This window comes from Lepisosteus platostomus, chromosome 18, assembly GCF_059453375.1.
Source record: "Lepisosteus platostomus isolate fLepPlt1 chromosome 18, fLepPlt1.hap1, whole genome shotgun sequence".
In the NCBI taxonomy this organism is placed as follows: Eukaryota; Metazoa; Chordata; class Actinopteri; order Semionotiformes; family Lepisosteidae; genus Lepisosteus; species Lepisosteus platostomus.
In genome coordinates, this window is record NC_142628.1 from 13,322,889 (window position 1) to 13,337,655 (window position 14,767).

Below are 14,767 nucleotides of genomic sequence, written 5' to 3' on the forward strand. Positions count from 1 at the left end.
AGTTTCCCTTTTCCAGAAAAAAAAGAAAACACTTTTGCAGCCGGGTTCCAACACAACATTGAATGAGTATAGATTAATGGATGAATGCCATTGAATGTGGACTAAAAAACATAAATTCATAAATGCAGCACACAGGCGTTTCCACTACTCAGCATCTGGTGCTGAACTAAACCCTGCCAGCGTGTTTAAGGTTTATTAGAGAACGAAGATGTACAGTAAGACTCAGCCTATATACTTATTTATATATTTTATTTCTGAACTTACTTTGATCTTTTCTTTCTTCTCTTTTTTTGGAGACGGTGGGGCATCACCATCAGAACCGAAGCTGTAATTGGACGGGGAGCCGAGGGAGGAGCGAGGTGGCCTTTGGCGGAGAGGGTGTAAGACTATCGCGGGATCACTGGCTCCAGTTGGATTTGTGCTACTTGACCGACAACTGAAGGTAAGGGGGGAAATCTTTTTTTTTTTTTATCTGCTTTGGAAATTGCTGCGCTTTTAAGAATTCTACGTTGACCTACAGTCCTTGCAAAAAAATGGATAACATTGCGTGGTGTTATTTTGTTTTCTGAGAGGTCCCAGATGGGGAAAAATGTGTGGGATAATGCGTTGTTTCGCAGTAATTTGTGCGTCGTTACGAGATAATAACACCTTCATTTTGCAGTGTGGGCTGAAGAAAAAGTAAATGAGAAAATAACGTCGGAACCAAGACAAATGGCACACTTACGCGTTAAGTTGTATTGAAGCATGTTTTTGAAGACTGCCCTCGGGCAACAGGTCCCGTAGTGCAAAACGAGAGCGCAAGCTTCGCTCCCAGCCAGGTGGAAGAGAGGAGTTTAAATTTCCCTCACTGCGAGGCTACCTTAATGCGTTCATATCACTACCGCTGCCTTGTCAATGTGTTCCTGCCAGGACGGTACGAGCGACCAAAACGTCCTTCGAAAACAAGGGAGCGAACCAGGGCTCCTGCGAGTTGGGATCGCAAACAGTAATGCGATTGTCATGTTAATATAGACAAGTACAGCTAACAGCTCCCAGTTACCGTGTCACAGAAGCAGCTGGGTCATACATCCTCTCAGATACCCCAGCAGGAGCCAGCGGTTGGGCTGGAAATAAAATTGGATTGATTCCTTGCGACTGGGTGCTTTTTTTTGACTGGATGACTTCATCGCTTTGCAAAACTGTTACACATTCTTTTAATTGTGGTGCGATTTTATTTACAGTCCCCTTCACGTGTAGTAAGACCGTGCAATTTTTGCGACGTGCAAAAACAACGGAATAAACAGCAGAACCCACACACACACACTATTAACGGTGCTTCTGGGGCTCTGTCTATGAACGTGCGGACAGGGACCGGTGCCAGTCAGTAAGACATGGGTTGAGAAACCAGGGTATTGACAACTTAACAGGGGCAAACGGGGAAAGTGTGTCGCTTGTATATTTTACACGATAAAATATTGTAGATTTTGGTTGCAAGTTCCCCAATTTGAATCGCAGAAGAAGAAAACAATATTATGTGAGATTCTCGAAAAGACTGCCTCTGATGCTCATATAGGCTAATTTCGAGATATCCATCAATGGAATACACAGGGCTAATACATCAATACGTCCCTCTTTCTTTCAGAAATCAGATCTAAAAGACGCAAACGGGGACCTGCAAGAATGAACAACACTTTGGTGATTGCGTTAGTTGTCTGCTTTGCGCTCTTCGGTCTTGGTAAGTCTCGCAGTTTTTGTAGTTTACACTGCTCAGGGCCGGACCAGAGAAAGGAGATGAAACTGCTCACCGATTCAATCCGTTTTACAGCTGACGAATCAACAGCGCATATTGACAGATCAATGTATTTGCTTGCGGTTGATGTTCTGTACTTTATTCAGTCATATGATGGCGATTTTGACACGCTTTGACTTCGTGTGAAACCAAAATTTAATCATCTCTAACAAATAAAACACATTTTCCGCGTTTTATTTGTTAGAGTTTAAAATACAGTATGTCTACAAGGGGAGAATGGTCGGATAACTTAAATTATTTCCACCATCCCCGTAGGAAACGCCACTGTCTGTATCATTGTATCAGAGTGTTGTGGTGATTAATTAGGTTAAGAAGATTCATGATGTTTATCTTTTATTTATACAGCGCTACATAATCAATGCCGTCCCCCTATTTGTGAACTTTTAATTTTGCACTTTTATTTTTAAAAACGCCCTTAATCGTTTCGAATTACAGTAGATCCATATGTGTAAACACAAAGGTCATGATAAGGGGAAGAATAATGTTTCCAGGCGTTGACTGGCACAGATACAGTTGTAGATTATAGATTCTTTATACCAGCGGGGTCCAGAGCTGTTGCTGAAGACCTGCGGTGCTGCCTGTGTTACAGGTTTCCCTTCACCAGCCTGTAAGATCTTGCGAGATGCATGCGCCTTGATCATCTTTTTAAGCGTTCGTCAGTTAAATCAGAAGTCAGAGATGGAAAGCTGTGGTCCTTTGAGGGTTACATGTTTTGATATTTCTAATTACCTTTAAACCGAATAACAGTGCTACAGTCCTGCCTTTGGTGATTAAAATGACGTTATTACAAGGGTTTCGAGTTTAGGGTTTGAGTGATTAGCGATATCTTTGTCACTTAGGCACGGCTTCACCAACAATATGGGGGTACTTACATTAGTGCATAACGTTGTAGGTCAGGTTTGTCCAACCCTGGTGATGCAGTCCAGCAGGTTTCACAGGTGACCACCAATTTCCAAAAGAGCCTGCAACAATTTTGCTATGATCAATACAACTGATCATGTGCTACATAATTTAGAGATCATTTGGAACATAAATTGGTACAGTTTATCCTTCAGCCCTTAAAGACTACAGTGTCCCTTTGCTAAAACATTGATTGCTTAATTGATCACTAATCTGTGATTAACTGGTGATTTCTTGTAAAATGTAAGAATAACAGGGCTCTTCAGGACCAGGACTGGTCAATACATACCAGTCAATAGATCCTGGTCCACGCTGGTTCTGTGCATAATCTAACTATGAGTCTATTAAAAACTGTTCTAAGAGAGACCGCATTAGTCTGAAACCTGCTTCACTTTTCTGTTTCTCTTCTGCGTAATGAATAGGGTGGCTCATAGGCACAAGATTTTTTTGGTCTTTTATGGGTATCCATAATGACGTTGTTAAATGAAAATGATTTCAATTTGTTCCTTTAGCCAAGCCTAAAGTATGCATTTACTGTAGTGGGCCTTTTCCATGTGTGTGGTGGAGAGGTGCTGTGGGGGGGGGGCTGTATCTGTGGCCCCAAATTTTCCTCATAGACCTCTGGACACCCCCAACCACAGAATTAACACCAGATTGCACAACCATGAGCAGCTGAAGTAAAATCTCTGCTATTAGTGAAATGGGATTTCACATCACTAGATTTCCCTTGGAGGGCCTCCGTTCAACAAAAAGGGGGATGCCTACAGTTCACAGGTCTCCCCCTACTACGTTTCTTTATTTAGATATGGATTACGGAACCCAAAAGAAAGAATTAATGTTCCTTCCTCCTTTCTCTTCCAGGCTCTGCTCTCAGGTGCTACAAATGCACAGATTACTCTGGCCGTTGCACATACGTGCAGGACTGTACCTATGAGGATGCCTGTCTGACGCTAAAGGAAAGAGGTTAGAGTGATTTTGATTCTAGCAAGGCTTACATTTACACAGGCGTACCTTGAGAGAGCTGCTTTGTCCCAGTGCCCCCAGTTGTATGTGTGGGGACCAGCATGGCCAGGGGCTGATATCCCATCCAGGGGGGGTGGAGTCACACCCACTGGAGGTGGAGTCACACCCACTGGAGGTGGAGTCACACCCAGAAGGTGGAGTCTTGTGCTCTCTGTTCGCGTAACACCTTGGCAACCAGGATGAGTTCTGGTCCAGTAAGCCCCATTTACACAGAAAGGTAAATAATATGATTAGCGACATTCTAGAAAAAAATCCCACCACTTTTTTGTTTTGCTTAAAATAACATGTGCTCTCAGTGCCCACAGAAATTAAAGTGTCAGGGTGTGAAGGAGTTGTCTCTTTTTGTCAGTTGTCTTGTTTGTGTACATTGGAGAGCATTATTCTGGTTTTATTCTGAATTATAGGCAAGGATTTTGAAAGAGTCACTCAGACACAGAAACGCTTTCTCTCTCTCCTCTGTTTCTGGCCAGTGGCCGTGCAGAGCATACGTTTGGGGGTGTTTGGTTGTGTTTCAAAGCTGATCAATAAAAAAAATGCAAGGAACGTTTTGTTTTTTTTGGGGGGGGGGTGTTCTGGAGCTCAAAAAAGGAACACGAAAAAATCACCATCAATAGCTGGTATTTTAGCACTGAACACACCAGCTTTTTAAAATGATTAAAATTCTACCACCACGGCAGCTCGCGGTTCAATTGAGATTTGACAAAGTAATAATAATAATAATAATAATAATAATAATAATAATAATAATAATAAAAAACTTTATTTTATATAGCGCCTTTAAAGGTGGCTTCTCAAAGCGCTTTACAGGATGACAACAACAATAAATAAAAAGAATACACAAGATAAAACACAATGACAATATACAGAGGAGACATGAATGGTGGTACTAAGAAAAGCAGAGGGGTGAAAAATTGGAACCAGTTAAGTAAAGGCTTTGTGAGCACAGAGTTTAAGAGAGGACGATATTCCCAGAATTCCTAGTTCGCGCGATTTTAAGTGTTCCCCAGGTGTATGCCTACCAGGAAGACAACACATAGCTGTAGCTTTTACTGTAGCAAAGGCCATTGCTACCTTTCATTGGGAATAACAACATGCGGGAATTCTGCACATGGACAGTTTAATAAAGTGTTTTAATCATAGTAAATCAGAGTTCATCCCCTTGGCTTAAGGCCGACAAGGAGGCTGGGAACCTCCTCCAGGGTGAGGAGTGACCCAGGGGCAGATACAGAAGATGGATACGAGGGAGTGAAGAGGGTCACATACACTATTTATAGCTCTTTTATGTGAAGTAAATAATGTCAGAGGTGATTGCTAATTACTGACAGCTGAGGCTGATTGAACCTGGCTGTTGTCACCCCTCCCGAGATTTTGCTATAAACTCCATTAATTCCTTACCCTTCCCTCAAAAATGCACCAGCTCTTTAAGATAGTGTTGTTTTTAGTGGGATGGCCATTCAGCATGGCAAATAACCTCAAGAGAAACAAACATCTAGAAAGAATTTGCCTCCTTCTGAGCAAGACTAGAAAACTCAGACAGCCAGGAATTCTTGCTTCCCCTCATGCAGGATGACTAAACTATTCCTCTGAACGTTGCATTTCGCAATCTTCTGTCTAAAAAGGCACGAGGCACATTTACACCTTTGTCCTGAATGTGGGACGTTTTAAGGCGTGGCACATTCATACAGGAGTTTTTTGTTTGAATTGGCATTGCTGGAGGAGGTGGAGTCGTTGGGAATCGGTCTCAAAAAGAAGTTTGTGAAAGGAACTGAAACAGATACTCAAAAAATATATGCCATGCATTGACAACAACAGGCTCAGCAAAAAGACCAGGATCCACAGGCCTCAGCAGAAAAAGCGAGACGGGGGATTAAGGATTCAAAGTGCCCTGGGTTTCAGGAACACATTACATAGATGTTACATAGAATCCTTAGGGAAGTGGTTGGATTAGATCCTTGGATTGAGAAGATTACTATCATTGATACAGGCAAGATGGGCCAAAATGAACCCTCCTCGATTTATACCTTGTATTATATTCTTAAAGTAAAAATAAAAATCAAACATCGAGCTCTTCTTAACACATAAAGTCCTGGTTTAAGAGCAGTGATCTGACAATATGCACAAAGCAGTTCAAATCTGCTGTGCTGTTTTTTTGAGGGTTTTGGGACTAATCTGTTCGTTTTTTTGCACTTTGTTTTTTTTTTTCTCTCTTCAAGCTGGAAAAACTATCCGGCAGTGCATCAGATATACAGATTGTGACAATGCCAGACTCGGCCAGATGTTCCCCCAGGTATCGACGGGATTTTCATACAGATGCTGCAGCAGCAACCTGTGCAACAGCAGCACTGCGGCAGCTGTCAGCAAGCCCCTCCTCGGCCTGCTGGCTTCTCTGGTGGTGTTCTGGTGGTGTGTTCTCTAAGCACGGAGACAGGCGCAGATAACAGCCCAGCCGCTGAACTAACTCGTCTGCTTCTGCTAAATATCCGGGCCACCAATGTCTTGTAAACAAATAGAGAGGAATGTGTTCATAAGAGATGTGAAACCTATAACCGATTTTCTGCTCTAGAGCACTCGCCCTTTCTTAATAACAGTCTGTATCATTGAGTTTTTGTTTATTTTCTTGTATTTTTAATTGTACTCCTCATATTGTAACCCTAGCATAAAATGATCCCTATGATGTACAAAGTGTCTTGCTTTCCAGTTGAGTAGTGATTTTATTTTATTTGCTTATGTACACTTTTTGGGATGTGCACAAGCTGTATTGCACTTTTGCAGAGGTAGCAGTCAAACATGCTTTGAAGCATACTGTATTTCATTGACATTGCCAAACTGCATTAAATGCATATAATTGAGTTAATTTAGCAACAGGTGCTCAGCAACAGATTTAAATCTGGATCAATCACATATTATTTTATCTTACTAGATCCAGAGGAGAAGATTGCCTGGATACCTACAGGAAAGTACAGGTGTTTTAGGTCAAAGCAGTGCAATGGTCATTCATGTCTGCTTTTTTCAGGAAATTAATAAAAAAATTATAAATAATATTTTCATTTTAAACTGCACTGTAGACTTTTGTGACCCACAGTGTTTCTTTGTTATTTTTAAATGCTAAAAAAGTTATTATCGGCAATGCTTGCATTGCAATCCCTCTACATGTGTGCATCTATTGAGTTTATAAAACTGGAACAACTTCCTTGTTGGTTGTTAAGCCCAATCACTATATTATCTCGGTACAGTAATTGGTACCAGACATACCAAACATATTATGTTTTTGTACACCTGAGTAAAATCTTAATTTCAGATCTCTTCCCAGGAGAGAATGAACAGATATGTCAAGGACAAAATTCATTCATGTACACTGACATGAAAAACATTATTGGCATCACATTTTCACTATCATACAGTAACTGTGCTCTTTTGTGAAAGGGCAGATAAAGTATGTTAGAATTGTAAACTGCGTTAATTCATAAATAAGCACTGGAGGTAGATTTGAAAGGAACATTTTCCTAACATTACAAAGGTAGCCAGTCTCTGGAAAAGGCAGTCCTATTCAGTGATATGGAAATGTGGACTTTGGATTTGGGTACCAGCATAGGTATTAGGTCTGAGTTAAAAACAATATTCTTGTTTCCAAGAAATGGCTTGAATGGCAGATACTTTTAGACCTGGATGAAAAAAGATTACATTTTGGTGGTATGCTGTTGGCAAAGTGTCAATATAGCTGTTGGGAATGTAAAAAAGAATGATTTGGTTTTCAATTGATCAGAACAAATGATCTAAACACACTCCTGCTTCAGCAGGACAGTTAGAGAGAGTACAGAGGCACAGAGCTGCTTAGCAACCCCCTGAATAAAAGCTTGGATAAAATGCATAAACATTTCTTTAGGAGTCTTTAACTGACAGACATGAAACATTTCTCTGGAACATTTCTCTGCAAAAATGTTAGTCACAAGTGACTGCAGGGACATGCATGTTACCCGTCTTGAACTAAGGCAGTATAAACCATCCCCATCACAGTTCCACTTATTGAAGGAGCATTCAAAGTGAAATTCGCAATAGATGTCATGTGAGGTGTGTGTAAAAAAACCCACAATAAACTCTACAGACCAGCAGGTCAGTATAGTCTAGAGCAGGGGTCCCTTATCAGTCCTGGGGACACCCACACGTGTTTGTTACATCTGAACTTTTGATTGTACTTATACAGATACTAACTTTACCTTTTCAATTGTCTTCAGTTCCTGAACATGTAGGAGGTTGCAGTCTGTAAGTCACAAAAGATCTCTAATTTCGGAGTAGAGCAAAAAGACAAAGAAATACAATAAAGCAACTCAATAAGTCTAATTAAGGATTTGATGAAGTGAAGAAAGCTGGCCTGAACAAACTCCGGTATTTGTTAGGCTCCATAGGACCAGAACTGAGGGCCCCTGTTCTCAGTCCTGGCTCTCAGGGGCCCCTGTGTCTTCTGGTTTTTGTTCCACTTATCTCTGACTCAATTAGGCTAATTCCACCATAATTAGTATCAGTCTTCCTTCAGGTGTGAGGGGTGTAAGCAGACCATTGCTTGTTTGTAGGTGTTGGAGCCACAGTGTGCTTTCCACCGGTCCAGACATTGTGAACTGGTCACCTGTGAGCTGATTAGGTGAAACTTAGAGTGTAACCCCTTGAGGAGCAGACTGGACATGGTTTAGTTTAGGACAAGCTCACTGCAGCAACACAATTGCAGCAGTGTATTGTGAAACCAAAGGCTGAATGTAGAAATGTAGGGTCTAAAACACAGGTTTAATAAAGCAAGAGATTCAGTTACAGGGATCAATCAGCCAGTTCAAATGAAAAGTGGAACTGATAGGCCACAGATTTAAAGAAGAGGGAAGAGAACTGAAGTAATGGAAACCAAATACAGTACATGCCTTAGAAAACACCAGTAAAAACCTCCAGGTAAAACTGTTAATTCATATTGCTAATGAGCTGCATGCACACAAATAAACTTGTTCTATGTACAATACTTTGGGTCTCATTATTTATAATTTTGCAGTGTTTGGATATGAATATGCCATTAATGCTAATGTTAAAAGTACAATGAAAGGCATTTTGATATGTGCTACATATACAGGCAACTATGTGGAGAGGTCATTATGCAGTGTGAACATACTCAGTCGCTGATAAGTACTATATAGACGGGACATATATCCTAAATCAAAACTACAGTGTTGTGCAGAAAAATGTAGAAGCATTTCTATTTTAAAAATGTGTAATTTCTCTATCGCATACTGCAAATTAAAGTGCACCATTATTTAATACAGAATAGAAGAATATAACAACCTTTTAAATATAAAATAATGCTCGAAGGACACGATCCTAATCTATTTTTGTAGAAATGTAAACTAAAAAACTTGCACAAATATACTAACGGAAAAAAGAAACACAACATTTTCTGGAATGAGAATACTATAGTTATAGCTTGTGTACTTTCACAAAAAGGTGTCAATTTGTTTTAAGCCCTCTGACTTAAGAATAACAATTTCTGATTCTTACAAAATATCAGGGCAGAGGGTTGCACTGAAGTGCAAATCAGCACATTTGAGCCTTTGCTACTGTAACAGACTTGGTACGCAATTTTGCATGTTTTGGAAAATGCCCAAAGTTTCAGCACAATGTGTTTAGCCCAAAAAATTACAACAGGCAGCTAGTTCCCTGTGGCCACAAGACCAGAAACCTCAACTCATTTCCCCCTGAAACCCAAGTCTCAAGCTAAGCATGCCCCAGAACGACAGGTTAGATCTGTCTCAACCCTGAAGTCGCTGCAGAAGGAGATTCTCTGGAAGAACACAATGATCTGACTTGCCTGTGGGTTAATGCTGCATGGGGAATACAGGAGCATGCTGAAACAGACTTAAGTGCCAGTCTCAGGCAGCCTTCTTCTCGTCAGTGCTCATATAAATCTGCACCTCTGACAGTGTGGTGCAGGCTCTTGTCAAGCAGCTAGACTGTGCCTACATTTGTGTCAAGGTCAGTTAGAATCATGTGGACTTTTCTGTTTTGGCTTGCTTGTGTCTTTGTTATAATTGGAAAGCTCTCTGCAAACAGTCAACAAGATGTGCCCAGGAGTCCTGTGATTATTTCCAAGAGCACTTTTCTTTTTGCTGTCAAGTACTGCTGCTGTCTCGTTAACTCACTAGAGAGAGGAGAACGTTTTCAACAAGAAACACCTGGTGAAATGCTGCTCACACTCGTATCTCATGGAATGCAAGCAGTCATTAAGAAACATGCAATAAACAGATGGTTTGTGTGCAGGCTTTTTAAACCAAACCTTTGGAAATTATTAAATTTGAAGCAAAGCTCATTACTAAGAAACACCCACTGACATGAATCAAATGCAATTACACTGATGGAAAAAAGAAACGCAACATTTTCTGGAATGAGAATACTATAGTTATAGCTTATGTAATTTCACAAAAAGTTGTCAATTTGTTTTAAGCCCTCTGAACAGCAATACAGCTTGGAGCAAGCTGTAAGGACACTATGGAGTAAGCTGTAGAGAAGGCTTCAGCAGACTGGCAGGACAGATGACCGTCCAAGATCTGGCCGCCCTCAAGTGACCACACCAGAGCAGGACCGACACTTCAGACTGGTCAATCTGAGAGATCGTTTCAGACCTGCCACCCGTACTGCTGCTAAAACTGCCAGCAGACACAATGCCCGCATCAGTGACAGGACACTGAGGCTCCATGCTGCTGGCCTTAGAGCAAGGCGACCTGTCAGAGGCCCTCTGCTCACACCTCCTAGACGTCACACCTTGATGGACTTGGGCCAGACAGAGGCTGCGATGGACTCCTCAGCAGTGGCATCAGGTCTTCCTCATGGATGAGTTACTCTTCAGCCTGTTCCACGCAGACGGGAGGGCCAGAGTGTGGAGGAGGAGGTATTGCGTTTCTTTTATCCATCAGTATATATTGAGGGAGATCAAAACATGCTATACTCTCCTTTCGGACAGGTTCAAGTACGTTTGCAAACACTTTCGCAAAGGATAAAAATACTTTGCCAAATCTGGATTTTAAAAACGATTTGGACTTGTTTTGGTACCGAATGGCCATTTTTCCCGAAAAAAAAACCTTGTGACGTTATATCATTTCAATCTTGTCACTAAGATATTTTATTAAACCTCCCCGGCCGCGCCCCTGGACCAATGGCGAGCAGGCATGGGAGAACATACCAACAGGTAAGCCGAGAGGGGGGAGTGGGGAACCAACACCCACGCCACGCAGCCGCCTCCGGCTTCTAGTTCCACGCTATCTCCCGAAAGAGTCCGGTCATTCGTGAGTAATCCCACGCGTGCCGGCTGAGAACTGTTTTGTGAGGGCTCGTCTCCCCCTGCCCGTGAGACGACAAGGGCTGAGCGAGGGGAGCTGGTGACGTCAGCGCGGTCTATCACACGGGAGCTGTATAAAACCAGTGAAGCCTGTCCAAGGGTCGAGAAGGCGGAGGTGAGTAGTGGTGTATGCCAAATCTAGATTATTATTTTTTTTTTTTTAAAAAGGGCAGATGAAGTATTTGTCACATTGCGTCTATCTTGGTGCTAAAGCTCCCACCTTTCGGCGCAGCCGAGAGTACAAACGGGGAGCTGGGAGTCTGTGCTATTTGTGGCAGTGCTAAAAACTGGAGGGCTCGGTCAGCTTTTAAGTGACCCGGTTTACATGTCGTGTTCTTGAATCTCTGAACTATAATCGGGTTTTTGCGCTGTGTCGCAGTGCAATACTGTTATTACCGTCCACGTTTAAATCTCTTTTTTCCTCCCATGCACGCCGTTACGGTAGCCTCTGCACAGGCTGCGCGAGTATCTGCTCGAAAGGCTTCGTTCATGAGTGTTTTCGTTATCGCTTTTTGCAGATCGAGTTGTACCTCTTTATTCCCTGTTAAACGGAAACGTAAAGATTTTACTCGGTTTTCCGTTAAGCGACAACTGAACTAATTCGCCTGCCCAGCGGTCACTGCCGCCAGTGGCCTGCGGCTACAGCTTTAAGGAAGACTTGTTGATACGCACTCTTTTTTTTCCCTCTCTGCTAACGCCAAATGAGCAAGAAATAACGGTTAAAACTACGTGCTTCTTCTCTTTTACCTAGGAAGTGAGCGATCGAAGGAAGAATGAAGAACACGCTGGTGTTTTCGCTGGTCCTCTGCTCCGCAGTCTTCAGTATTGGTCGGTACCTGAGCTTTATTTTTGTCACCCGCGATGATCAAGTCGGGTTTTGTTCGGTGCAGATCTGAAATTGCCCGAATCCGGGCGTCCGTTTTGACCCTTGATAAATACGCTCGAAACATGGACTCCAGCCAGGGCCTGTCAGGGCGTGGAGCAGATACAAAACAAAGTCTCCACTGTGAATAACTGTGCTGCTGTGGAGTTTTCCGTAGTGATGCGACAGTTTACCACTAAGAAGAAATCCCGTAGACGTGCGAAACTCCCTGTCGCCGCACAAACCCGTCTCCAGTAAGCATCGCCACAGTGCGAGGCGCTGGAGCCAACAGTTAGATGTGGGATGACGGCCACCGCCTCCATATCGGGAGGGCTGCTGCTGTGTCGGACAGTGTCCAGAAAGCGCGTCACTTTGAGAACCGGCATGGTTTCAAATTGCTCAGGGACTGGAAGCAAGCAGGTGGCCTAAGTGCTAAACCTTTGTTGAATGTCAGCAGATGCTGGTCGTTCTAGCCCTGCTAGTCTTTTTTTTTTTTCTCTCCACTCCCATCTGTTACACAATGCAACCCTTCATTGGTGTGACGCCATGAATCGACTCTTAATGCAATGAATTATGAATTTTAAATGGCTTGATTTGTTTAATAATAATCATTGCTTACACTTATATAGCGCTTTTCTGGACACTCCACTCAAAGCGCTTTACAGTTAATGGGGAGTCCCCTCCACCACCACCACCACCACCACCACCACCAATGTGCAGCAGTTTAGAGCTCTTGAACTTTGTTCAAGGTTGCCTTCCCACTGTTGATCTTTATAAGTATGATGAAATGCACCCTCATCTTAACAAGGAAAACCTTGCAGATATTCCAATCAAGTGAATTGATGGTTCAGTGCCGTAATAAAGCAGGAAGTGTTGAGGACTGGGGAAACCTGCATAGTTTTGTAGTGACCCGCCCTTTCTTGTGCAAATCTGCCTCAACCGTAAAGAAGACTGAAAAGAAACCAGTTTAGCATCCAGGTTTTCTGTGCTGCTAGCCCGAATGTGTAGGTTTGCAATGAATGTTAAAGCTGAGAACCACATCTTGTAGCATGTCCCCCCAAAAAAATGTTCATGGGGTCATTCTCGTACATATTACAGGATGAACATGAAACCAGGGATTTTGCTACATCCACCAAATATTTCACGAGTGTCCATGGTCCCAAGGTGTTTCCACAGACTGTAGGTTGTCTTCCCTGGAATCGCAATGTGAGAAGGCAATTCGTTCTCATTGTATAGAACCAAATCAGACCTACTTAATAGAAACAGCATTCAGTCTGCGCGAGAAGACTGACCATGGCCCTGGATAACCACAGTCTGGCAGGGCGTCAGAGATCCATTAGTAAGGTAATGGGTGCAGTTAAATCGGGATCGATCAGCTCTGGTCTGTGACGCTTGCAGCCCTTGGTATTTGCATCATGGGTCATCTCTGAGCTGTCTGGCTCCCTTTCAAACAGCCATGAAGATGGAGGGTTTGGCTGGGTGGGAATTGGGGTTAGTCACACCTGGCCTGTATGTATCTGACGAATGCAGCGTCCCAGCTGAAGCACTCTTTGCGAGTGGCAGCCCATGATATCCTGGGAGACCTACCCTGTCCTGGTCCTTCGCTCTTAGTGAAGAATGTCAGGGGTCCAGTCCTGGAGGGTCAGGATGCCCCAGGATGTACTTTCACTACCTAAGTGGACTCATCGGTGGCTCAGTTGGACAACCTGAAGCCTCTCCTTGTTCTTGAGAAGCTGGGGGTTTTAAAGGTACTTTTGGTGTCAGGCTCCCCTGGTCTAGTGTGACCCAGAGTATCGGCCAGCTCCCTTTTAAAATGTGTGACTATGACTCTTGTTTGCATTCTGTGTGATAATGCTGACTTGTATGTACAAAGCAAAAGACCTTTGGATCTAGGTATTAATGCATTCAGCTATTGCCGTGTATAGTGTAACAGAGTTCCATTTCCTTACTGTAACAATATACTGTAAATGGGCCCTATATTGTATGTTTTGTTTCCCCAAGGGGCTAAATACTGCTGAGGAGTAGGTGATGTCCTTCAGTGTTTTGGCTTTAACCTCAGAAGTCAAGTACAGTAAAGAGTTTACTTTGCAAAAGTACCATTAGATACTCCTTGAAATGCCGTGCAGATTTTGGAGTTGAGAGTTTTGTTCTTTATGGCATTATAGCATTTTTTTTTTCCCCCCAGGCTTTGCCCTCAAGTGCTATAAATGCACAGGAATTTCGCCAAACTGCTCCACTGTAGAGGACTGTGGCACGAAGAATACATGCCTGAAACTAACTGAGACAGGTCTGATTTTACTTATTTACAAGTGTTATTTTTCCACAAAATGTTTTTTTTTCCTTAAAATATACTGGTTAGTGTGATTGGAAAAGTTTCTTTTATCCCTAGTGACATTTGTACCCATATATAAAGCTGGACTTAGGTAGTGTAGTGCCCTGCTCAAGGCTACAACAGCACTGGGGCTTTGAAACTAGAGCCCCAGCTACTGCTGCATTATGGTGCACATGGGCTGAGAAACCTGCCTTTCGTGGGTCTGTGACGTTTGTGTATTAGTCATTTCAGTCCATAACGCTATAGGCAGTAAGCACAGAGTGCATCAAAGTATAGTATATACTGTTGTGTTTAATCCCATACATATTACAATTACAAACTGTAGGAACCTTCATTTGGCTGTTCATCACCTGCAATGTGGCACTTACTTTAATTCTTTTTTGGCTTGTTTTATTAAGGAGGTAAAACGATTCAGGAATGCTTCGACTACACATCCTGTGACTTTCAAAAGCTCAGCGTGCAGTTCCCCACCATAAAGAGTTTCACTTTCAAGTGCTG

The 14,767-nt window shown here is 42.6% G+C and overlaps 1 protein-coding gene across 1 annotated transcript; it reads left to right on the top strand.

The window, feature by feature from the left end:
• Positions 1-296: 296 nt before the first annotated feature.
• Positions 297-8,711, top strand: cd59a (CD59 molecule (CD59 blood group) a). The gene is made up of 4 exons (XM_088611966.1): positions 297-442; positions 1,622-1,714; positions 3,551-3,652; positions 5,926-8,711. Exons 2-4 carry the CDS (start codon positions 1,660-1,662, stop codon positions 6,126-6,128), a joined length of 360 nt encoding a protein of 119 aa, XP_088468092.1. The 5' UTR covers positions 297-442; positions 1,622-1,659; the 3' UTR covers positions 6,129-8,711.
• Positions 8,712-14,767: the final 6,056 nt, after the last annotated feature.

Excerpts from the sequence above, each read along its gene's own strand:
- cd59a (XM_088611966.1), top strand. The coding sequence starts at position 1,660 with ATGAACAACACTTTGGTGATTGCGTTAGTTGTCTGCTTTGCGCTCTTC. Across the intron at positions 1,715-3,550 it reads CTTTGCGCTCTTCGGTCTTG|GCTCTGCTCTCAGGTGCTAC; the intron begins GTAAGTCTCGCA and ends TTTCTCTTCCAG. Across the intron at positions 3,653-5,925 it reads TCTGACGCTAAAGGAAAGAG|CTGGAAAAACTATCCGGCAG; the intron begins GTTAGAGTGATT and ends TCTCTCTTCAAG.